This window comes from Arachis duranensis, chromosome 3, assembly GCF_000817695.3.
Source record: "Arachis duranensis cultivar V14167 chromosome 3, aradu.V14167.gnm2.J7QH, whole genome shotgun sequence".
Taxonomy (NCBI): domain Eukaryota; kingdom Viridiplantae; phylum Streptophyta; class Magnoliopsida; order Fabales; family Fabaceae; genus Arachis; species Arachis duranensis.
Window position 1 is genome coordinate 130045446 of NC_029774.3, and position 26016 is coordinate 130071461.

General features: G+C 32.0%; 5 protein-coding genes, 1 long non-coding RNA gene, 1 other non-coding gene and 1 pseudogene across 7 annotated transcripts; 4 read left to right on the forward strand and 4 right to left on the reverse strand.

Moving 5' to 3' along the window:
• Positions 1-2323: 2323 nt before the first annotated feature.
• LOC107481741 (uncharacterized) lies at positions 2324-4482 on the forward strand. Its single transcript, XR_008007310.1, has 2 exons — positions 2324-2551; positions 4157-4482. It is a non-coding gene; the product is annotated as an uncharacterized LOC107481741 (long non-coding RNA).
• LOC127745984 (small nucleolar RNA U3) lies at positions 2736-2959 on the reverse strand. Its single transcript, XR_008007607.1, has one exon. It is a non-coding gene; the product is annotated as a small nucleolar RNA U3 (small nucleolar RNA).
• On the forward strand, positions 3316-3499 carry LOC127746060 (uncharacterized; annotated as a pseudogene).
• Positions 4483-9580: 5098 nt separating the features above from the next.
• On the reverse strand, positions 9581-12448 carry LOC107481737 (uncharacterized). Its single transcript, XM_016102042.3, has 6 exons — positions 12143-12448; positions 11819-12030; positions 10895-11212; positions 10692-10766; positions 10439-10513; positions 9581-10277 (listed from the first exon to the last, which is right to left on the reverse strand). Exons 1-6 carry the CDS (start codon positions 12357-12359, stop codon positions 9723-9725), a joined length of 1452 nt encoding a protein of 483 aa, XP_015957528.1. The 5' UTR covers positions 12360-12448; the 3' UTR covers positions 9581-9722.
• An 805-nt stretch (positions 12449-13253) lies between these two features.
• On the forward strand, positions 13254-15553 carry LOC107481740 (glycine-rich RNA-binding protein RZ1A). Its single transcript, XM_016102045.3, has 4 exons — positions 13254-13394; positions 14310-14421; positions 14737-15269; positions 15348-15553. Exons 2-3 carry the CDS (start codon positions 14311-14313, stop codon positions 15244-15246), a joined length of 621 nt encoding a protein of 206 aa, XP_015957531.1. The 5' UTR covers positions 13254-13394; position 14310; the 3' UTR covers positions 15247-15269; positions 15348-15553.
• A 1349-nt stretch (positions 15554-16902) lies between these two features.
• On the reverse strand, positions 16903-17843 carry LOC107481738 (vacuolar iron transporter homolog 4-like). Its single transcript, XM_052258525.1, has one exon. It carries the CDS (start codon positions 17758-17760, stop codon positions 17065-17067), a length of 696 nt encoding a protein of 231 aa, XP_052114485.1. The 5' UTR covers positions 17761-17843; the 3' UTR covers positions 16903-17064.
• A 2694-nt stretch (positions 17844-20537) lies between these two features.
• LOC107481739 (vacuolar iron transporter homolog 4-like) lies at positions 20538-21584 on the forward strand. The gene has a single exon (XM_016102044.3). It carries the CDS (start codon positions 20629-20631, stop codon positions 21286-21288), a length of 660 nt encoding a protein of 219 aa, XP_015957530.3. The 5' UTR covers positions 20538-20628; the 3' UTR covers positions 21289-21584.
• Positions 21585-21888: 304 nt separating this feature from the next.
• On the reverse strand, positions 21889-22652 carry LOC107481593 (vacuolar iron transporter homolog 4). Its single transcript, XM_016101863.3, has one exon. It carries the CDS (start codon positions 22552-22554, stop codon positions 21889-21891), a length of 666 nt encoding a protein of 221 aa, XP_015957349.1. The 5' UTR covers positions 22555-22652.
• Between the last annotated feature and the right edge of the window lie 3364 nt (positions 22653-26016).

Below are 26016 nucleotides of genomic sequence, written 5' to 3' on the forward strand. Positions count from 1 at the left end.
TTTTCTTTTCTTTTCGACCATCTGGTGGATTTGGAGAAGCAGGAATCATGACTTATTTAATATAGATGATTCATGGAGTGCTAGTAAAGTGGTGAGTTTGATTCGTAGTTCAGTAAGGGAGTTTCACACTATTTTTGCTATGCATCAATCTCTGTCTCCTCTTTCACTTTGTTTGCATTGGGTTCCACCTCCAGTTCATTCTGTTAAATTGAATTGTGATGCTAGTTGGTTTGCTCCTTCTGGCTATGCTGGTTTTGGTTGTATTATTCGCAATCCTGATGGATGTTGGTTGAAAGGTTGCACTGGAAAAGTCGAAGTGTGCAGTGTTCTTTTTGCTGAATTGTATGCAATTTGGAGAGGTTTACTTCTTGCTTGGGAGAGTGGATTTCGTGAGGTTATTTGTGAAACAGACTGTTTAGAAGCTCTTTTCTTGGTAAACCAAAGAATGCTTAGTAAGGATATTCCGGAATGGGATTTGGCAAAGCATATTCAGGAGGTTATGAATTGGAATTGGAGAGTCTCTATTCTTTTAATTCAGAGGACTGCAAATAGTGTTGCAGATTGTATGGCTAAAGCAGCTGCTTATGTCGCGGACATTCACTCGAATTGGAGCCAACCATGGAGTGAGCTTCAACATCTAATAGATTTAGATATGACCCTAGCCAATTAATTTGGTTTTGTCTCTTTTTTTTTTCTTTCTTTTCTATTTAGTCACCAAAAAAAAAAAGAAGGTATAAATAAATTTTTTATGACGGAGAGAGATTAATCCTACAAAATATTATTGTACCATATGGTTTACATATCCAAACTAGAGATCGATTAAATGAGACAAAATATCAGAACAGTATCATCAAATTGAATTACTTCCACGTTTCTGCAAGCATCTAACATAATGCTTGCAGGAAATTTCACATTTTACTGTTAAAAGTAGTAAAATTATTAAAATCCACATAGTAACTAAACCTTAAATGAATGACAAAATTTAGCTTCTACGTTCCACTTTATAAGTTTTATGATGATTAATGAATGTTAATGGTATTTATTTGTCTAAGTCATTTTTTTAAACATAAATCACTTTGTTATAAAATTACTTAAAGTATATCAAAGTATGTAGTTTCAAGCACATAAAATGACAAATCTTAATTACAATTACAATTAAATAATTAGAATTCATCAATATCTTTATCTAGTATCTTGTTCTTTTGTAAAATTTTAATATTTTTATTTCTATGAATTAAGTAAATACCAAATTTTAAGTTAATAGAAGTAGAATTATACTAATACATTGTCTTGTGGTCAACTAGTCATGATAACCTAAGTCCAAAAAAAAATTTTATAGATCAAAGAAATAGATAAGTCAATGGATGAAAAAAAAAATTTACTTTCTCTATTAATATACACAAATACTTCTTTGTTATCTCTAACAAAACTTTCAACATGATAAAATATAGATATTATGTCTTCACTCATCTCAATACCAAAACATAAAACTCTTTAACAAGTGAACCAGGCAACCAACACAATACAACAACATCACAACAGAATAAAAATTTTAAACACTTACATTATTTTTATTATTATTAAATACCTATCCATAACTACTTCACAACTCTTACTTAATCTACACCTACAACATACTGCCTATGAAGGATTAGTTCGTAAAATTTAGGTAAGATTTTGGGATACTTGTAATTTTACAGAAAGAGAAAGAAAAAAAGAAAAAATTTATATAAGGTATCCACTTAAATTCAAAGACTTTTTTTACTTATAATAAAAATTTTAGGAGATTTATTTGGCTTTAAAACGTCAAAATTTTAAAAATCAGGAAATAAAGGTGGAGATGTAGCTATCCTCTCAAAACGATTTCGTTTAGTGTTGTTCCAAAACGATATTATTTTAACTACATATTCAAAGACTAATGTATCCTAAACGTAACACGTGTTGTTTTACTTTATATATTATACACACAATTTTTATATAGGATAAAAATTATCGAGTTAACTGATTCAATCTGATTTAAAGATATATATAACATATATCTAATAATTTTAAAGACCTAAGACTTAATTAATTTTTTTTTAAAAACAAATTTATCGCACTACCAAATTTTTAGGACCTATTTAGAATATTAAAAAAGGATTAATGAACTGAGGATTTGATTTTGGGTTTGGACATGGCAAAAATCCAAAGAAATGATCTGACTGGACCAGCGAAACATGCCACTTGCCACGTGTTCATTAAGAGGATTGAAATTCCATTCTTACCCATTGAACGTGGCAAGTACCCCTCACCTCGATGAGTAGTGCAGTGCTGTGACTTATGAGTTATTATAGTTTTGATGAGAAACCAAAGCATTTGTGTGTCCAAAATCAAAAGCAAAACAAAAAAACACTTGGAACTGCTTCTTTGTTTCGACTTGCCAGTTGCCACCGCAATCTGCTTCATTTGTACTACCGTTCCGACAAGAGAACTCATCACCAACGAAGCTTCCATGGTGAACCCCATGCAAGTTCAACACCATTCCGATGGTTTTCTATTTTTCTGTTGCCAGGTAAATCAAAATGTGCAATCCCTCCTCTAAATATTTAGCCCCAAGGATAATATCTTTTTAGCCCCTTTTCTTTCTCTAAAATAAACGTCTAATTGTTTCTTTTTTTTTCTTTTTCAAAATAAAAAAAAAATTGCCGAGTGAAAAAATCATTTTGCAAATTTTGTCGAGTGAAAAAATATTGTGTGGTCTGTCAGACAACCGTGTGACCACCCCACCGCAGTTGGTGCGGTGAGAACGATCCTCCACTGCCACAGATGGAAGCCTCTAAGGAGGATTCGCTCTGGACCATTAATCACGCTCTGATCACACGGTCATGATTCATCAACCAGACTTCGGTTCCTGTCTCCTTAGAACTCAAGGATACAGTTGTACGAGCCTATAGAACAGATCCTGTTCAAGTAAGGTCGTGCCCATGTGTTTCGCTCTTTGATTATATAAACGCTCTTGTTTTGCTAAGAACAACCAATGTACGACTAACTTTGCTTCCCTTGTTAACCTCATCAGTTACTCTCTCTCTTTCTGGAATTGTATTTATTGATTTAAGATCCCTCAATATATATGCCAATAATGAAATGATGGTGATAGTAATGTTTTATAAAATGATGTAGTATTTTTGGTGCATTATCAAGTAAATAGCATGAGAAAGACTGTGCACCAGTTAAAATTGCTGTGGAAAACGTGACTGGTGGTCCTAAACCTTTCTCGTCATTTCTCTTATCATATTATTAATAACCTTAATTGCCGCATTGTTCCAGCCTATAAGAACTACATAATCATTATTTGTCTCCTGTTCTTATCAGTTTAATATCTGATACATGGGCTAATAGTCCATTTGAATTAAATCAATTTTTATAGGGAGAGACCAGAGAGTCCATAGTGGTAGTTTGCTACTAAGACTCTCATGTGTCACCTTTGTCTTGCACTATAGCATAGTTTGATACATTCATCCCACCCAAATCAGTTCAAATTATTCTTCGATGTTAGATTAGGATTTAAGAATTCAAAAAATGGTGTTGATGGATTATAGGGTTCTGTTGTGACAGAATACAAAGTGTGACCCATTGATGCTTTGTTATCATTCACATTAGGTACTTTAGTAGAAGATCAATCTTCAATCTTATGTATGAACAATTCTGTAATGAAATTCCACCTAAAATTAAAGCTTACAATGGTGGCATATATATATATATATCTGAAATATCAAAACAAATTAATTGAATGCTCAATTTAGTTTTATGGTTCATCGACCATGTCTTTGGTTCCTTAAAACTCAAGGATAAGCGGTACGAGCATATAGAACTGATCTTTTTTTCCAAGTATACAATTTTGTGTTCATGTATATATACACTTATTTAGCTGCATTCATTAAGAATGATATGTAAAATGTTTGTAACCATTCTGGATTTTCTAATAAAGTTGTAAGAGTGGTTTCATGACTGTAAGATGTTTCTTACATAGCAACATTTATCTCTAATCATAGACTCAGTGGCTTACTTGAAAAGAACTGTAATATATACACAATTTTTTATATATAATCCCTTATTTTGATCTTAGTAATTCCCTTCATAACAGGATTATGATCATTATGCTTTTTCATGTGGGCAGCCATCACGAATTAAGATGGGAACCCCATACACTCAACTTGCACAAGTGGAAGGAGATCATAACTGAGTCCCTGAGATACTGGTGAATTTATTAATGAACTAGAATGAAACCCGCTCGATGCGCGGACGATAAATTAATGATAGTATATAATAAATATTAAAATTGACTATGTTTTATAGAATCAAACTAAATATGTATAAACTAAAGTTAAATTTAAAAGGTGTTTTGTTTAAAATAATTTATAGTACAAAAGATTTGGATGTTGAAGTTGTACAAAGTGATATTTTTATTTGGTGGTTTGATTTTTGTATTTGTTTTGGTTGATAGACTTGGTCTTCTTATGTGGCGTTCGTCCTCTTTTTTCTTTATTGGTTATTGTTAAAGTTGTTGTTTTTTTCTTTCTGTCGGAGATTCCTGTAAAGACATATTCTTTATGAATTGTTGAGTTGTATGCACTTTCTATTGTGTTGTTTGTTCCATTTTTTTATGTATGTTCTTCTTCTGAAAATGTGTCTTGAATTTGTATGATTTTCTTTCTCCTTAATCTTTTGATATTCATGCAGTTTTCTAATGATATTTACAATAAAAAAAACAAAAATGTGTAGATTTTTTTTAAATAAGTTATTTTTAATAAGAATAATTAAAATAGTATAAAGAAAAATTATCTTTTAATATTTTTTTTGACCCACTCTGTCAGACAATGTTTTAATTGATGCATAATTGATGCAAATTCAAAATAGTGTTGGAAAATGTTTAATTTAAAAATATAATTAAAAATATAATAAATATGTTTGTTTTGTACCTTTTCATCTAATATAATCATTTTTAAGAAAAGAAATTCTTTTTCATTTGTGGGTGATAATGTTTTCTATAGACGAATTATGCGAACTTTGATAAACCAATTGTGTGTTTGTTTGATGATATTGTCCAAAGAATGATGCTCCATTGAGTAAGTTTGAGATGTTATATAGTGCAAAAATAATTTTTTGTGCTAAATTTGATGCTATTTGAAGAATGATTTTGTTAGGTAGACAATGATTTTTGTAGACAATGTGAACAATGGATTCTAAAATTGACTCAATAGTGATAAGAGATTTACATAAGTAGTTCAAATAGTAAGGAATTTGAATATTTGTAACGAAAAATTTATTATGATCAATAAATTATTATGACATTTGTAATATATATGTTTATTACATTTGATTGATGAGTTATTTATAGAAATTAATAAATTAATTATTGAGATTATAAATTTATTGTATTGTTTATAAAGGTAAAATATAATAAATATAGAGATTTAGATTCTTGTAGGTTATAAATCTGGTTAGATACTATTAATGTCTAATTATGGTCATTAGTAATTTTGCAGTCTAATTTGCATATATTTTTATTACTTATATGTTTTTTTGTGTATTTTATTTTTTTAATTTTTAAATATTAAATAAATTAATTTCTAATAAAATAAAAAGATAAATTAACTATCATTTCTTAGAAGGTATAAATGAATTTTTTTACGACGGAGAGAGATTAATCCTACAAAATATTATTGTACCATATGGTTTACATATCCAAACTAGAGATCGATTAAATGAGACAAAATATCAGAACAATATCATCAAATTGAATTACTTCCACGTTTCTGCAAGCACCTAACATAATGCTTGCATGAAATTTCACGTTTTACTGTTAAAAGTAGTAAAATTATTAAGAAAAATTATAGGGTACAGATGTGAGGATACAGATATTTCTCTTGGAGTTATCTCGTGCTGATAGATGTTCTGAGAGAGCCGCTTCTAATTGTTTGCTAAACGGTGTAACGTAAAGCGACCACACGAAGCCTAGTAGCTCATGCCGGAAGGGAATTGGTTCCGTTTGGATAGAAGGTGATGTGCGAGGATTGGGTCTGGGTTGGATGGACTCCATATGAGATCTTGGATATGAATAGGCCGTGGGGGGCATCATGGTTGAAAGGGAGGAATGAGTTAAAAGCATACTGTAAAATTAAGTAATTTTATGTTGTATGACTCTTGACCACAAAAAAAAAGATTGTATGACCCAAATGAACCCGAACAAAATAAAGGAAGAGAAAGAATAAATGCGCCTGGACTAAATTTTTGGTAAACATTGAAGATTAGTGTGTGTTTGGATTACAGTTTATAAACGAGAATTTGTATAAAATTGATTTTGTAAATTTGATTTTGGTAAAAAGTAAGTTTGTATTGAAGTGATTTATGTTTGGTCATCTTTATATTAAAATGGATTATAGTAAAATAAATATTGTTTGAATTACACTATTCAAAATCACTTAGATAAAAAATTACTAAAGTAGACATCAACTTAAATAATTTTTTTTATATTATCCTATTATTTTACATCGTATTTTTATTCTAATACTCTCAATAATCTTATTCTTAATATTATTTTGGAATCCAACATTTATGATTTTATTAATACTTATGATTAATTTTTTATTTAATTTATCTTTTTAATGGGATCATAATCTATTTTATAAAAAAATTACAATAAAAAATTGTATATAGCAGAATTATAATTATAAAAAAGAATACTAAAAATAATAAAATTCAATATTTATTTTGATAGTGATGGAAACAAATCTAAAAATTCTTGATGATGTATTTTATATAGTATATTTTTAGTTCTCTTAATACTCTTCTTTAGTACCCTATAATTTTTTTGTAAGACCCGAGAAAATTATAAAAGGATTAATTAGATAATTAATCATCAAATTAAAATAGTTAAAACGTGTTCGGATAGAGTCAAAAATCAAGACTAAGGAATTTGAATATTTAACTATGATAATTGAATTCAGTGAATTTTTTTGAATGGAAAAAAAATAATCTTCTGCGAAATATGCGTACTGATAATTCAACCGACAGTACCGACTTAAGTCTGTTTGGCGCTGCAAGTGAGTAAATTAATTATAAGTAAATAAGATCAAGAATTGTTATGACATTATAAAGTGAATGTCGTTTATTGATTTTATTGTTAATTGATTTGGATATTAGGCCGGAGGCCGTAATAGGGTGAGAAAACCCCCCTATGAGGTAAGTGAAGGTAATCGGCGTGAATTATTGTAATGGTGGTGGACTTGGAGATTGAGCTAGGTAAGGTTTCAAGGGTTGGAACCACCGACATTCAAGGTACGGGTTTGAGTTTCGAGTAGGCATTATATAAAGTTATGCGAATGCTTAGGTTAGTTGACCTTAGGATAAGTGTGGATTGAAATTGGTTGTTGTTGGGGATAGTGAATGGCTATATGTATAATGCAATTTTGCTTATGTCTTTTTTTCACTGACTCCTAGTATATCATATTCCTTCCATTATATATGTATGTATTTTGTTTTTAGAAGTCGTGATACCTCACTACCATAATACCATTGATTTACGACTTAGGCGTAAAACTCTGTGTAGTTTGGTGTTACATTTTTACTATTATTATTATTTTTGGTTAATTTTTGTTTAATTTACTTTAACTAATAGAATCAATATATTATATTATAAAAAACTAATAATAAATATAAGAGAAAATTTCACTCTCCTCCTCTCTAAGATGCTAAAATGACACTTTCCTCCTCTCTATTTTATAAGTGTACATTTTTCTCCCTTCCAACCTTTAAAAAACCTCCTTTTTAATCCATTTTAAATTTTTTGTGTTAACTAGTATTAACTTTATCCATTTTTAAGAAAAAATAATTAATTTTTTGAAAAAATATACCCATTAGCAAATATTTTATTTTTTATCATTAAATTTTGCTTACCAAAATACCCTTTAATAAATTATTTTTTTATTGATTAAATTTTATTTTTATCAAAATATTTTTTAAAAAATTAATAATTAAATTATTTTTTTCTAAGATACCTAACCTTCAATCATTTTTTAATTATTAAATTATGATTTTATCAAAATTTTTATTTACAATTATTTTTATATTTTACTATTAATTTTTTTATATCAATATTTATTATTTTAACATTAAATAAAAGATTNTGAAAATTTTGGTAAAATTATAATTTAACAATTAAAAAATTATTGAAGGGTATTTAAAAAATAATATAATTATTAATTTTTTAAAAAAATATAATTTAATCAATAAAAGAATAATTTATTAAAGAGTATTTTAATAAGCAAAATTTAATAATAAAAAATAAAAATTTTTGCTAATGGGTATTTTTTAAAAAAAAGATAAAGTTAACATTAGTTAACATAAAAAGTTTAAAATGGATTAAAGAGAAGGTTTTTTAAAAATTAGAAGGGAGGAGAATGTATATTTGTAAAATAGATAGGAGGAGAGTGTCATTTTGACATCTCACAAGGGAGGAAAGTGGATTTTTTTTAAAATATAATATACAAAAATTATAATTATAAAAGTGTATAATGTCAAATAAAAATTTAACAAAAAAAATATAAATAATAAATAATAGAAAAAAAGAGCTCATATATATAAAGAGAAATAATAAGAATTTTATAAATAATATAATAACATATTTAAAGGATAAAATTGGTAAAAAAAATAGATGTTTAATTAAAATGGCTAAAAGTCTGTTAATGAAATGCAGAAACTAAAAATTATTGAGTCTGTTAGTAAACATGATTTTGAATACAAAATCACTTTTACGTTTGTCTAATAAAAAATTAACCAAATAAAAAATTAAACTTTCAAAAAGTTCAACGTACTTTTGTTTTTGGACGGATCTGTTAAACACACTCTTGGTTTATTTAGCAGAAAGTAGTTGTTTTAGTGCTGTACTCGTTATAAGTTAATTTTGTATAACTTAAAAAGTAATGAATAAAGAGAACGAATATTAAATACCTTAATATGGCACTACTAGATTAACATTTTTTGGACTCTCCCATTTTCCAAGACCATGCTGGATAGTGGAAACAATACGTCTCTCCTCACTCACTAACACATAATATTTTGGGAGGTTGGAGGGCTGCCCAAAAATCTGCTTTCTCCAAGGCCCACACCCAACAAAAACCCACACACCCAACCAGCTTTGAATCAACAGTTCAAGTTATCTTTATGCCAATGAGCCTTGGCTCTAGTGGCATTTCTCCCCCCTCCCCACCTCAAGGTCTAGGGTTCAAACTCTAGAGGATGCAATTGAGGAAAAAATGTGATAAATATGTGAGGAGTGTGTGGGTGTGTTGTGTACCTAGGATTAGGAGTTGTCCAATCCACTAACCAAAAAAAAAAGCTATCACCGAATATCCCAACTTTGATCTTTACAGTAGAGTGACCCAATTATTAAACCCACATAGTAACTAAACCTTAAATGAATGACAGAATTTAGCTTTTTACGTTTCACTTTATAAGTTTCATGATGATTGATGAATGTTGGTGGTATTTATTTGTCGAAGTCATTGTTTCCAAACATAAATCACTTGGTTATAAGATAAACTTGTGGGAAAAATCAATTTCTAAAATCCAAACACAGTACAAGGTACATTGTGCTTCCATATTGTTAAACAAAATTCGCTCTTGGACTAAAACTACAGTGCTGTGTATAGTAACTGAGGGACAGCACCATCTAACTGAGAAATCTAAACATACTTCCCTCTGTATTTAGGCTTTGGATCCTTAATAAACTTAGAATCGCCGGCCTCCGGTAGTTGAGCATCAATTGGACTAAAAACTGCTGAATGAAGATTACCATCTTGCAACCACTTAACATGGTTCTCCCTAAACTCGAGGTGTTTTAACCTTGCAGCCTCGGCTATTTCTTTGGTGTAAGCGCCAACCTTGACCATCGTCAGTAATACCCTGCTATAACGCGAACTAAGGATCTGCTCAGAAGAAGAAATCAGTTTAAAACATGGATGCTCTGGGAAATGGGTTTCGGCACAATCATCGTCTCTCAATACGGGATAGAAGAACACAAGCCTGCCCCTCATTGCGAGCATTTTGGCTGCAAGATCGAGCAAATCATGCACACACTCTACTAAACTGTAAGGCGCTGTTGATGGTATGTGATCCGTCCTCTTGTCTTCAGGGACAACATACGGTTCCACAGCCCCCTTTAGCAGCTTCCGCCCACCAGATTTGCGTCCCCCAGCTCGCACTCCATAAGGAGGATCACATATTATGGCATCAAATATCTGCAATAAACAGCAAAATCATCTACAAACTAGAATTCAAAATCGCTTGAGTAAATTTGCAATCATGCAATAAATTCTCAACTTGAGAGTTGAGACATACAACAATATAGCAGAAAGAGCCTTGGAAGCATAAGTACAAGATTTTATTTCCAAAAAAATACCTCTTTCAGCCCAGAACGCCAGGGAGGGCGATTGTTATCAGCCCTTAACAGACCTACTGGCATTGGCAATCCATACTGCAAATGTACAGCATAATCAGTGCACGGTAAGGAGATAAACATTATAAAATATGATTTATTCTAGCACATTCAGACTTTTATAACAGTATGGAAAAGTGATGCTAAATCCCAAGTATACACAACTTGTTCCAGAGTCCAGACATCACAAAACAATGGTAAGTGTTTGGCAGATTACCTGCTCAAAATTGCTCCATACATTACAGTTAGGACCACGTCCATCACGCACTACCCTAATGTCAATGTCAGCACCCTGAACAACTCAGATCAGTTATTGTCAAAATCTTCGGCATGCATATTGATATGAACATGCTAAGAAATTATTGCAAATAGTGAGAAGCTGGACAAGCAGCAAAACAGAAGAAGAAAGCCAAAGCACACCATGGTCAGTGCTCCAAAGTGAGCAGCTCCAACAAGAATACTTCCAGTTCCAACGAAAGGGTCATATATTAGTTTCCCTGAAGTAGCAAGTGCTTGGTTGGCCATTAGAAAAGCCATTTCAGCATCCATGGCAGTTGGACCAAGATAGGTACGACTTTTCAACTGATATGTTGGTATAAGCTTCCTATCAGCACCACCAACTTCACGACCAAAGAAGATTCTCCTTTGAACAATTGGAGGAAGACCATTGTTACGCCCATAATTATCAATTTCTATAAGCCAGAAGTTGTGATCAGGGTTTTTCAACTTTACTTGTCCCTGCAAACAAAATGACATAATAATGACGAAAACCAAATACATTCTTGTAATATATTAACATTGAGAAAAAGGCAGTATAGTAAATAATGAGAAATTTGACTCATCATAATATATTAGCATTCATAAGCTATATAAGGCAAGAAGACTCAATGAGAAGCTCAAATGAAAACTGGTGGAAAGATAAGAGATTTATTGAGGGAAAAAATGTAAAACAACAGAGCAGCTAATCTGTGTCCTGCCATAACATGTGGTGGTTTGCATGGATTAAGCGATATTACAGTGTTTTACATTAAAACAATACTAGCTAAGTTTGAAAATTAGTTCTGATAAGCCAATATCTGAAAAATAATTCTGGAAGCTCCCAACAAATTTTGAAACGACATTTTCATCACAGGCAGACCAAATTAGAGAATATCAGTTAACAGTAATCATTCAATGCTATTTTTGAAAACAAATAATATATTATAACAACCCTATATAAACCTACAAATCTTACAAAACACACCAGAAAAGGTCGTCAAGAGGCAGAAACAAAGTCAGTTTCCTACAAAAAGCAGCTTCAATTTACAATACAAATAGCATCATTCCAATTAGAGGACACCACACCTTGAAAGGGATATAAGCCAGCCCTTGAATGAGTTCCTTCTGTTCATTGAGACTCATAACCTTCCCAAAGCTGTCAACAGTAATCTTGAAAGTGCTACCAGCTTCCAAGTATGGCAGCTTCCTCTCATCAGGGTAACTCAAAACAGAATCTTTCAACTCCTCATAGCTGCCCCCTTCCCCCCAAAGCTCATACATTCCCTTCACAAGTATGCCTACAATAAAATCCCCAATTAAAAAGCTAAGAACTTGAAACACACCCACTTCACAAAAAAGAGAAATCAGCACCAAAATCATAATGGGTCAAAGGAAAAGTGAGAACTTTACTTCGGTTGGCAATGCTGCGAGCGACTTGCTCTGAAGGGAGATTGACAAAATGGAAAGGAGAATCGGGGTGATGGTGAATAGGGAGCTTCCACTGCAACTGTGATGGAACGTCGCCGTTTTGTTCGTCCTCAAAAGCACCGAAGAGATGAGCCAGAGATTCCACTTCGGGTTTTCTGTAATCCAACAACCTGTGGTAGAAAACGCATAAATACCACATTTTTAGACAGAGGGCTGAAAATGAATGAATCTGAGTTTGAAGAAAGAATGAAGCAGAAGAATGGTGATGCTAAACCCATCACAAAACCCTGGCTGCCTCCAGACTTCAACTTTTCTTCGTTGTTGCAAATTTGTAAATTCAGCGATTTTAAGGGCCAAAATGTAAATACCCTAAAATATCAAATTATAATTCAACCCCCGTATTATGTATTTTACTATTTTTTACTATTTTAGCATTCATCTAACAAATGGTCTAAAGAATTTTTTAAAGGTGTTGCTAATATAATAATTTGCCTTAAAAAATACGGTAAGTTTGACTTACGTTTTTGTTTCAAATATTTTCTATTTTTTAGGATTTTATAAAAAATATAAAAATAAAAAAATTGTTTTCGGTTGCTATTTTTAGTAAAATTATAAAATATAAAACATTAAATAAATATAAAAAATGAAATTACAAATTAAATTTTAATTTTTGAATATTTATATTTATTTGTTAAAAGTATACAAAATAAAAAAAATTTGTTACCTTTTTAAATCAGTGGCATAGTCACTGTTTCATTTTAAATACTTTTGGATAACATAAAAAATTAAAAATAGTTAAATGATGGGTTTGTTGGTGATTAAGTGATTAATGATGACATTATCATAATTGATCAAACCTGTCTCTTCCTTTCATAAACAGAAGCGCCAAAAAGTCTATGCATATTTCTTTAACTATAACAGTTAACCGACCAATATAAAATTTAATTTTAATACACTGTCGATACTAAAAAATCGTTTTATATTTGTAATAAATTATATAACGTTACATTAATAAAAATAATTATTGATATTAAAATAAAATTAAAGTCTTTTTTATATATTATTTTAGTAGTTTTGTTTAATAGAAAATCCGCGTGGAATATGGGAGGGTAGGTTACGAGGTTTACACACACATTTGGTGAGGGTAGGAGTAGCAGCAGAATCTCACGTCTTTCGTATCTCGTCTCTGCTAGGTTTTCTCTCACTCTCACTCTCTGCCTCGCTCATCGCTACGGTATTCTTCCCCCATTCCTTTTTCTAATTCTTTTCCCTTTTCACGTAATTCGCTTTTCTTTGCTTTGATTCCGCCCTAAAATTGGGACCGTAAATCTTCAAATTTTTAATTAATTTGGGGAAATTTTGAATTTTTGTGCCATCATGGAACATGTGCTTTGTGTTGCTGAATTTTTATGCTTACTGGGAACAGCAGAAACAGTGCACGGGATTTTTTACATATCATTCAATTTGGTAAAGTATTTAGTTTTGTTTATACACAGTGTGAATTCATAGCTTTTTGTCTTTCTTGTTAAACTATGAGCTATGCAGATTCCAGGAAGTTCATTGTTTTGTGGTACTTCTTAACATTTTTGTATGTATGTTTATATTTACTAATTGGGAGAATACACATACCGAAACAGAGATGTTTGGGACTGGAGTGGAGGCAGGTTTAGGGTTTAGGGTCTAGTCTCAGCTACCAAACGGTCTACATTTTTTGTTGTTGATAGGATCCTGTAAAAGTGAATTTCCTACTTGATACCAAATACAATCTCAGGAATTTTTCTTCTTTTTTTTTTTAATGCATTTATGTCCATCTGTCGATAAACAGGGTTATGATATACTATGCCAAACTGCTAAAAATATGAGTTAAGTTTCTTGTTGATTGACTGCCTCGTATAATATCCATAACATGGTTCACTTCATATAACCTGAGTCCCATCAATGAATTGAATGTATTTAATTATAATAATGTGCTTCTTTTTATGAGAAATTCCTTTCTAACATCTTGTTTGAAGTGAGCTGCAAACTGGGTTTGCTCATGGGAACTGTTTTCTTCCACTTATTTATTGAGACTCTGGGATGGCTCACCTTGCTTAATCAGTTCAAAAACATCATGTGTTAATGCTTGTTGTGTTGCAAATGTGCGGCTTAGAATGTCAGACGTGGAAGAATATCGCTGCTTCATTGGTGGCCTTGCATGGTCAACATCTGATAGAAAGTTAAAGGATACATTTGAAAAGTTTGGCAAGCTTGTTGAAGCAAAGGTAATCAATCTAACCTTCTATTTCTTGATGCAATCATTGTTCAGTCTCTTATTTCATGTTCATATTTCGAAGTTGGTTTATGCTGTACTTTTGGATGATGTCTTAAATGCTTCTCTTTTTTTTCATTAATTCAGGAGGGATATGCAATATCAGTTAACTTTTTCTTTTTTCCTTTTTTAAATATAATTAACAAATCAAGGAAACAATATCAGGACAACCTTGTAATGTAGTTAAATACTTTAATACTGGATTTTCATACTATTATGTATGATTAAGATATTTTTTACATTGGCATGCGCCATATTTTTTTTACAGGTGGTTGTTGACAAATTCTCTGGGCGCTCTCGTGGTTTTGGATTTGTCACATTTGATGAAAAGAAAGCAATGGAAGATGCTATTGATGCTATGAATGGCATGGATTTAGATGGGCGAACTATCACTGTAGATAAAGCTCAGCCTCAACAAGGATCGGGTAGAGATGATGGTGACCGCCACCGTGATCGTGGTCGAGATCGTGACCGTGATCGCGATCGTAACAGAGATTATGGAGGCGGTCGAGGATCTAATGGTGGTGAATGCTTTAAGTGTGGTAAACCTGGTCATTTTGCTAGGGAGTGCCCTAGTGAAGGGGGAAGAGGAGGAAGGTATGGTGGCAGGGAAGGTGGTAGACATGGTGGAAGTGGTTATGGTCCTGATAGAAATGCAGATCGTTCTTCCGGCGGACGCAGCAGGGATGCTGGCAGGGATGGAGATTCAGGAAATGATCGATACTATCGTGATCGTGCTGGACCATATGAACGACGAGGATCAGGAGGTGCTCGTTAATCTACCATTGTCTTCTCATTGAGGTAAGCTACTTTATTGATATGTCCTCGTATCTCTTTATCTTCTTGATTCTGAATGGCATTGTTGTGCTTCTTTTTCAGCTTTGAAATTGGAGGGGTTGCTGTTACTGCTTCAAGTTTCTTTTTAGTTCACCATGTTCTGGGATTGTTGTTTGGATGGATGGATGATACCAGTGTTTTGAGATGCAATACTCAGCTCATATTTCAAACTCTTTTTATGTTCCTAAAGCCGACCTTTTGATCTGTTGAAATCTTATACATGCTTGACTTATGGTCAAATTTGATGATGATGTGCTCTATGCTATCTATAATTGCTGCTGGAATATCTTGTGAATTGTGACTTTCGTACATGGGGAGTTGCATATGACATATTTGCAGCCGGATTACCTGTTTCTATTGGAAAGTGTTTTGATGGCTGGGTTTTGGAAATGGTAGAGGTTCAAATGTGCAGTTTGCTGTATCTAATTTGGGGGAAGTTTTAGAAGTAGAATTCTCATTGGGCTATCCTATTTCTGGATCTTTGAGTAAAAAGTAGTCAAGCGGGTAAATTATTGAATATCAATCCAAACAACCTACTTTCTTACTTGCCAGATTTTCGATTTGGTCTGTGCTTTATTAATATAGTAATTGACATTTTGGCAGGATCTTTGGCTAAATGTGGTCTTTTTGGATTCATCATTGGGATCCTTTGTTGCTAATGGGATAGTGCATGGGTTTTTTAAACTAAAATTCTTTTCAGCTGCAACAGGCCATCAGCAATTGAACCAATATGCTATATGCATGACCCTTGTTTTCTTCATGGGGCACTGATGGAAGGGGGTTCTATTTTCTATGGTTGTGGCACGTTTTGGAAGATCTTGATGACTTGAGCAACTGCGATACCATTGTTTTTTTACACGTTATTTCTCTGTTTTGGTGGAAGATTGCTCTTGTCCAAAATTTTAACCTACTTGCATGTGATGTTGGTTTTGTTTGCTGAGATCCAGTTATTAATCTTGCTATTGTCAAATTAAATTAATTGTCTCAAATTTCTGTTCTTTCACCACACAATTTTGCTAACTGATATCAGATATGATATTTGCTTCCTAAACTTCTGCATTGTGATCATGATTGTATATTGTCAGCTTTATCCCTACAATTCTATTATTTATATATATTATTGTTATGGTCTGTCATGAAATTTGTGTGATTTGTAATAGCTGTATGAATGCCTAAAATGAAACACATGGTTTAAAATTAAACACAATCACAAAACATCAATGAACAAGAGTATCCGGTCTAAGTGTTGAGCTATGGCATAGCCAAAATAAGTTTATGCGGAGTGCACTGGCTTTCATGACTCATTATTGTTATGCAGTAATTCATTTAATAATTTGTTAGATGCAGAATCCAACATCTTTTTTGTTGCACGTGTAGTATATGTCCGGATTTTGTGTACGGAACCTTTATCTTGTTACGTTATAACCAACATTTTAATCATAACGATATGGATCCCAACATAATTAAGATATTCAAAGTTGTATGCATCATTTTGATACTGATAAGTGATCAACACAAGAATAAAATTCTTATGGTGTTTTTTTTTTATCTTTTTTGGTCAGATAGATTCTTCTTCTTTAAAATCAAGACTATGATATTTATTTTTCTCAATAGCGACAAGATATCATGTCAAATAAATTGCTTATAAAGCCTAGTTTACTTCCTTTTGAGTTCCCTAGTGAATACATGAGCTTACCAGTTACCACATCCTACTACACCTCTTTCTTCACTATTTATAGAGGTCTAGTAATCACTGAAATTACATTCCCTTTAAGCTTATTAACTTGGTGAGGCCAAAAGTAATAGCCATAGCCAACCAACCTCCAATCAGAACTCTGATACAAGACCTTCTCACTGGAGTTTTTCCAAGCACTGCTCCTACCCCTCCAAATACCAACAATGCCAAGCTAGACACAGCAGCAACAACTCCAACCCTGATCTTATACTCTCTTATAAACACTGCTGCTATCAGTGGCACCGCTGCACCAACAGAAAATGCGACTGCAGACGCTATCGCAGCTTGAAAAGGATTCGGCAGCCTCTCCTCTTCACTACCACCTTCTCTTGTCTCCAATTCATTGTTGAGTTCCCTTTCTCTTTTTATTTGAGCTACTTCTATGTCTAGTTGCGTGTAGACAGAGACAAATTCTCCAATTGCCATGCTGCATGCTCCGGCTATTAGCCCCGCGAATCCGGCTAGGAGCATGGCTGCAATGTCCTTGTTCACAGCTCCAACACCCATCATGAGTGATGCCACTGACACAAGTCCATCATTGGCTCCGAGCACTGCTGCTCGGAGCCACTGTGCTCTTTGAGAGTAGTCAGTAGTGTTATTGTTTCCTTCAGTTCCTTGAGTTGCCTTTTCTGCTTCTGCATCACTAGTACCATGCATGTGGATCACAACATGTTTAACTGGCATTTCATTTTTGTTCTGAGTGTCAAGTGAAGCAGCCATTGATTGAAGCACAAAGGACAAAGGTGTTAAGTTAAGACTTATGATATAAAGAGAAGGGGAAAAGATTGCTTGTGGAGGGCACACTCTCCTCGTAGAAGTTATTATATAGAAAGGATTTCCATGTTGTTACTTGTTAGGTATAGTGATGATAATGCGCCTCAAATGGTTATAAACAAGTGCTGATAGTGTGGATAGCACTATGGAGGGGCGGCCACATGTTCATGTATTAAATATAGTGATCATCTAAATGTGTACATTAATTATTCTTAATCCACTAAATCAATGAAGTAGCTTTATCAACACCATGATGGTTATCTGAGATGATTCAAACTATCTGAATAGTGTCTATTTGCATAACACCATTTTGAATCTGTTTAGCTTTTAATTTCCCATAATAAGTCATGTCATTGAAACTTCTGAGTGTGCTTAAACTTATATGGCTAGCTTGTAGGAAGAGACAGCTCCATGGGTTAAGTATCATATCTTTTTTTTTCAGTGTAAGACTCATAACTTACTTAAAACTCAGCTTAATTGAAGAAGAATTAATCAAGTATAATATTATCCTAAGCAGCAAGCAAACTCAAATTCTCAATGATAGAATCTTGGAGATTGATAAGTCAATTATTATGGGGATATGATGGGATTATTAAATTGGTAAGAGTGTGGCATTCCACAAGACCAAGTTAGTGGCAGCCACCCTATGGTTTAATAATACATAACTTTGTAGGTGGGTGGATTGAAGTACATGATTAAATATTTAAGCAGAGTGTGAATTCCACAAGCAAGCCACATGCCACTTTGAATATGAGGAAGAAAAGAAATCTAAAGTTAGTATTTTCTTATTGTAATTCCTTCTAATTTGGAAGTGGAGACATGCATTATCGCTTTGTTATTGTTAGTTTTTCCCATTAGTGGATTTGTCTGAATGTACTCTCATACTTTACTGTTAGGCCATATAGTGATCTCATATTGCACTTCTACTATTTCTTCTTTTAAAGATTTCATTTGGTCCTTTTATCTTGATCAAATCTTTCTCTATTCAGCATGCATCATTAATTTGCAAAAGAAATTTAATAGTGAATCGACATGTTTGAATTCGATTTCTGTTCTGCCAGAGCATAAAGTTCTTTGGAACAAAGTATGAGGCCCAAAAGAAACTGATAAATACTCCAACCCCTCAAGTTTAATTCAAGGATGAGTATGCTGAATATTTGGAATTGAAGAAACAGAATTTTAATATGAACCTTTTAATAAAGACAGTTGATGCTAGTTGCTATGTTTTGCAGATTTCTGCTGTTAAAAGGCCAATATTGATGTGACTATTGATGCAGAACGAGATCATATCCTATAAAGATGCAAGTTTAATTCCCATTATCGATGTGAGGACACAATTGTTAGGCTAATAGTTTTGTTGTAAAATTGGAGATTGACAAATTGTGCTTACCTTTGTAAGATGAAAAGTGTCTAATCCATTTAGAAAAATGTTTACAATTTAAAATTACCATGAATGAAGTATGTTGTATGTTGTATGTTGTCAAGAACTTAAGTGTGTTCTAATGGAGCTAAAGGATTCTGAATTGGCTGGCATGGTAATATTACTAGCATGGTTACTTAAATTAAGGGATGTAAGACAGTAATTACTATTCTGTTACTATTGCTGCTTGCAAAAGATAGGTTTTATCAGACAAAACAAAGCAAAAAGTAACAAAAATGGTACTCACTAACACCAATTAGACACAAAATATCCTTATCAAACAATGGAAAAGAGAGTAAGATAAAAGCAATTATCTCAACTAGTATAACAATAACAATTGCAAGAGATGTGAGATGTACAGACCAAAGGCAGATAAATATGGACATGGTGATAATAAGATATAATTGTGGCACCTAAAGAAAAATCAAGAAAGCAGTAATGGGCAGTAGATCTTTCTCATCAGGGAATAGTTTCTTAAATAAAAAGAACCGTAAAAGTTAAGCCATATTGATCATAAAGTGGTAGGTTTTGGTTGTTTGCTCTTCAAAATATTGAGCAGCGTGTGACTTTGGTGTGGAATGCACACTCTCTTCAAATTATTAAATTACACACTACTTTAGTTCCCATTATCCTTTGGATTACACACACTATCAAATGTAAAAAATATGGGATAAAATTTTTTATTATGCAACCCAATTCTATTGGCTTTGTATGTGTTTTTTTATATGGGAATGTGTAATTGGTAGGTCCAATTACTTTGCAAGGATACTTTTGAAAAATTTTAATATCAAATTGGAGAGGTCGATTTTTGTTCTCTAAAAAATTAGAGAGTTCGATTTCTATACTTTGAATCAAACAGCGCCGCATTTGATATTAACACCTTACAATCGACGATCATGAAAAACACTATTCCCAACAACAACAACAATAACAACAACAACAAAATACAAAAACATCATTCCATGCCAATATAAAAAATAATTTGCGAAAAATATGCACATTCTGCTAAGTTATTGTTGAGTCATGCATACTCAATCATCTGGGAACTTTGATGCGATACTTAAACAAAATGAAACTAAAATACTCATGATTGAAGTATATAAATGATTCAAATTACAGTGAAGAAATTTAATATCTGATGATTGGATACTCCTTTTATATTTATGCACTTTTAAAAAGAGTATCAGATTCATTTAGTTAAAGAAGTAACCAAGTTGAGTCTAGTGTCCAATATTTAGGTCCATTAACACTATCCAATAATCTTTATGATCTCTCTGTCTATAAATACTCTTCACTACAAGCGTGTGTTCTCCACAAGCTCTTCAAATTCCTTTCTCCCTCTCTACCTTACTATATTTAACAACTCTCTATTACCATTATTTCCCTTCTCCTTCATGGCTTCCACTAATGGAACTTCACCTAACCACATTGAAATTCCCATGCATGCAAATGGTGCTGCTCTTGTGGTGCAGCCAAAACCAAACCAAGTGGTTGACCAAGAGAGCAATACTAACTACACTCAAAGGGCTCAGTGGCTCCGAGCAGCAGTGCTCGGAGCCAACGACGGACTAGTCTCAGTTGCATCACTCATGATGGGTGTTGGAGCTGTTAAGCATGACATCACAGCCATGGTTCTAGCAGGCTTTGCCGGCCTAGTAGCCGGAGCATGCAGCATGGCAATCGGAGAGTTTGTCTCTGTGTACACTCAGTATGACATAGAGAAGGCTCAGATAAAGAGAGAAGAAGAAGAAGTAGCGGATCATGAGAGGGAGAAGCTGCCAAATCCATTTCAAGCTGCAGCAGCATCAGCAGTGGCATTTTCTGTGGGTGGTGTGGTGCCAATGCTAGCAGCTTTGTTCATAAGGAACCATAAGGTTAGAATGGGTGTTGTTACTGTTGCTGTTAGCTTAGCATTGTTGGTGTTTGGAATTTTTGGAGCCATTCTTGGTAGAACTCCTGTCACAAGATCCTGTCTCAGGGTTCTCATTGGAGGTTGGATGGCTATGGCTATCACTTTTGGCTTCACCAAGTTGCTTGGCTCTGTTTCACTTTAGAATTATGTGTACCCATTTTATCTCCTATATTAAACTAATGCATACTTGGAAACTCAGTGCAGTCAACTTCACGTGAAATTGATAACTGGGAGTCGTTAGACAAATCATTTAACGGCTCTCAACTATCAACTTTACATGAAATTAATTGGACATGAGTTTCCACCTTAGTCTTTTTATATAAATGAGTGGGATGTGTGTGATATTATTACCCTTAATAAGCTATAGGTGCCTGCATCTTTAGCCGTTTGCCAAGGTTTTTAATTAAAGTGTTTATTATCACAGTGTTTTCTTGTTTCTCTTTATGCCTTGATTAGTCTATATATATCAATCAAATAAATTACTTTTACAACATCATAACATGTTAACAAGTAATAACTAGAAGAAGTGAAAATGACAAGTATATTCGCTTAGCCTTGACTTGACACCTCTTTCTGAAAACAACAAATGTAAAAGTAGAAGCTTGTAGCTACAAAAGTGAATAAGGCAAAGTAATTAACCTAAATTGAAACATTTCATTCTCCAATGCATACCTTATTATTCAATAAAGACAAGGAGGAACAACAACAACAGCATATCATGGTTGATTCTTCAAAGATAGATTCACAATTCCAAATTAGCACTAAAGCCTACTAATTTGGTTAACCCAAAAGTGATAGCCATAGACAACAAGCCCCCAATAAGGATCCTGATAGAGGACTTAACCTTATGTGTGTGTCCCAACTCAGCACCCAAGCATCCAAACCCCACCAAAGACAAGCTAGACACCACCACACACAACCCAAGCCTTAACCTATAGTCCCTCACAAATGCAGTGAAAACCAAAGGAATGACTGCACCTACAGTAAATGACAATGCAGATGCCAAAGCAGCATGCAAAGGGTTAGGGAGCAATGACCTCCTCTTTTTCTCCATCTCATTCTTGTTCTCCATCATGATCATCATGTCCCTTTTGATTTGACCAACTTCAACTTCATACTGAGTTGAAACCGAAACATATTCACCCAATGCCATGCTACATGCTCCTGCAATGCATCCCACTAAGCCAGCAAGTAACATGGCTTTGGAGTCTCTCTTAACAGCTCCTACACCCATCATCAATGATGCAACTGAGACCAACCCATCATTGGCTCCTAGAACTGCTGCTCGAAGCCATTGACCCCTTTGTGAGTAGTCAACGTTATTATTGCCATCTTCTTCGCTCATCTTAGCTGCAACAACTACTTCTCCTGCTACCAAATTATTAACACAAGCTGCATTAGAAGCCATAGCTAGCAAAATTCAACAACTGTTATACATAGATTGTAGCCAGCTGAATAACATATATAATTCGGAATTTAGATACAACAGCACTCGAAAAGGCAAAATAATTTGCAGAGGTATAATGTCTATTCTGAGCCAGGGTCATTATTCAGAATCTCTCTATATTTTAAGGATCAAAATCCAATCATTATAATTTGTTAATAAAAATCGAAATTTATATATCTCAGTATGTTTATACATATTAATTTATGTAATTTTTTTAATTAAATAATTAGCTATTAAAATAACTAAATATGTAATATATTAATTATCAAATATACTCAAAACATCGTTGTTTCAGTAATTTTAATCGTTGATTTTAATTAATATATATATTTTTTATAATTAAAATTAACCGTTAAAATTATTAGAACACTAGTATACTTAATACACTTAAAATTTTTTCAATATTTTTATATGTAGTAGCTTATTTTTTTTATATATAATTAAAATCCAAACACCACTATTTTTATTCCCTGAACTTTCTATTATTAGAAAAGTCGAGATACTTTTTAAATTAGAATTTTGCCCTAGGAATAGTTAGTTATAAGTAACTTCATCATAAACCTATACCAGTTGTTATTACTTAGAAAAATTTTATGGTGTCTAATTTATCTAAAAGGTAAGAGGAGAAAATATAGATTTCACTTTTATATTTATATCATGTAACTTAAAAATTAGACATGGTAAAAGAGACCTGTTACTTATTAGTTAAATTTTGGCTGTCATTTTGGATTGGGCCAAATTTGCCAGACCCATTCCGATTCACCCACCTAATTTAGGCCCATGAGGTTGAAACAAAGTATAGAAAACTCAGCCCATTAAGTTGAAAGGCATGCTTGGTTTCTGACAATTATTTTACATTGTTGCTTTGTGTTATCGTACTGTTAGACTTATTAATTATAATTATTACCTTCTTATAAATCATACTGAAGTCTTTGTTAATTTGTTTTTATGAATTAAGCATTTCCGTCCAGGAAAATCTCAGCCCGATGCAACGAAGGCGAAAATTGTTCCCTTTTTTTTTAATTTATAATTGGAACGTTTCGTAATTTCATATCTTCCAGACACAAAAAATCTATATAATTTAGATTTCTTCAGAGTATAGTGCTTAGGCACATTATTCATGTTACGACTATTGTTAACTTTCTTATTATGTAAAACATTTTGTGTAAGCAATACATTATTTTGTAATTCCTAAATGAATGAATGAATGAATGATGTTAACCTTTTTTTATCAAATATTAAGAACTGCCAGATTCTTTTCATACATATGTTTCAAATTTTCTTAATTAACGGGTCAGTTATATACATTAAACTACCATGATATAATAATTTAGATGGTTCACAAATTTTAGTTTTGAGCATAAAGGTTGCATGTCGTCATTGTTAGTGAATGCAGGAGAGAAATGAGTCATTGAAGACTGGAGTCACTTTGGATATTTAATAATTTACAAATTTTAATTTGTCATTCTTGTGGGTCATTAACACAAAATATAAAAATGGTGTAAAAATAAATAACAGCCATAAAATTAACATATTCTTAATTAATCAGCAACTGAATTATCCACCTAAAAGGGGTGGGAAATATTTAGCTAGGTATCTTTTTTTAGAAAATTATTTAAATAAAAATGTCTAAAATATTTTTTTTAAAATATTTTTTAATAATTAAAATTTGATTCATATAATTAATTAAACTGTATTTTTATTGTCAAAATTAAACTAGATAAATTAATTTAAACAAAAAAATAATAAATTAAATTTTAAATTAGTCTAAATTAATATTATTTTTTATAAAAAATGACTACAATATTCCTATTATCAAAAATGACTAAAATACTTTCATTATCTACTTAATATACTAAAATTGGATTTTTCTCCAACTAATAAGATAAAAAATACCTTTATTATAATTATATTATTATATTATAATTAATATTTAATGAATAATATATAATTATACTAATTTAGGACTATATCTTCATTATAATTATATCAAATCAATATTTAATGTACTGTTAAACTACTTATCAATTATAATGCATAATTACTGTACATAATAAAAAATTTTCTTGATAATAAGTAATTTACATACTTATTTTTGTTTTACTAAAATCTATAAATACTATTTTTTGTGGTACATGAATCTAAATATGAGAGTCAACTCATAATTTTATATTTAGTATTTTTTTTACTACTTTATAAAATAAGAATGTATTCTTCGTTTTTTATTGAAGTTGATCCTTTTAAGGTACAATTTATAATTTTTTATAATATTTTTCATATACTCATTCTATTATATTATTCTTTTAATAATTTATTAATTGTTGTTACTCTAAGTTCTTCTTATCGTCTAATGTTCCAGTTCGATTGTCTTTTACCACAATCGTTTACAATGCATCACATCCAAGAAATATCTCATCGAGTTGTCTTCACTTATTCAAGTTCCAACTACATGGATGTAAGCGTTTAAAGAAGGGGCAATAATAATCTCTACTTTACCGAATGATTGTTGGATCTACTCACCTATTATGACAAACCTAATGGAATGTGGTTAAAGTTAGCTTTCTTGGGAGGAGCTCGATTTTTGATTGAGGAATTGCATCCACTGAACTTTATAGGGCAAGTTCAAGTTCCATCCCCTCCATGCTTTTTACGTCTGCCCGAAAATCTTCGAAGTGGAGCACATAATGAGATTGAATTCTCTCAGTTTAAGTTCAGTTTTGCTAAATTCGTGACAAACTCGGATATGCAATTTCAACAATTGGTAATATATTTAAATTTTCTTATTTTAAATTGTTCATTATTATAATAATTTTATAACATATTGTGATTTTTTTCAGAAATTATCGGCTTTCTTTTACATACATGCAATACAATGAGGAATAAAGGTTAGTTTGGTTTTTCGGTGTGGTAATTATATACCTTGCAGCATTGCATGGATAGCGGATGATGAATCTTATTTAACAAGAGGATGGTTTGAATTTACATGAATTCTAAATGTTGATATTTACGATGTTATTTCAGTTGGTTATCATTACGAGAATGACTCTATACTATACGTGACTAAGAACTAAAATAGATTCAATATTGTTTAAGTAATTTGGTTTTAATATTAGTATTTGATTAAATTATAATTAAAAAATTTTAAATTATTGCCTCAATTTATATATTATGAGTATTTTTCGCGGATGTACTATTTTTAAATAATTTAATAATTAATAAAATGAAGTGGTGTCAGATATATTATTTAAGTTTATTTTTATCCTTTATTTCTTTATTTGTATTTTCATTATATTTGACAAAAAAATCTCTACCTAAACATATAGTTTTTGTTGACCTAAACACAATTTAGTTGCCAATAAAAATCGATTTTATCTATAAAAAATAATGAAACATATATCTTTTGATATTATATTAATATAGTAA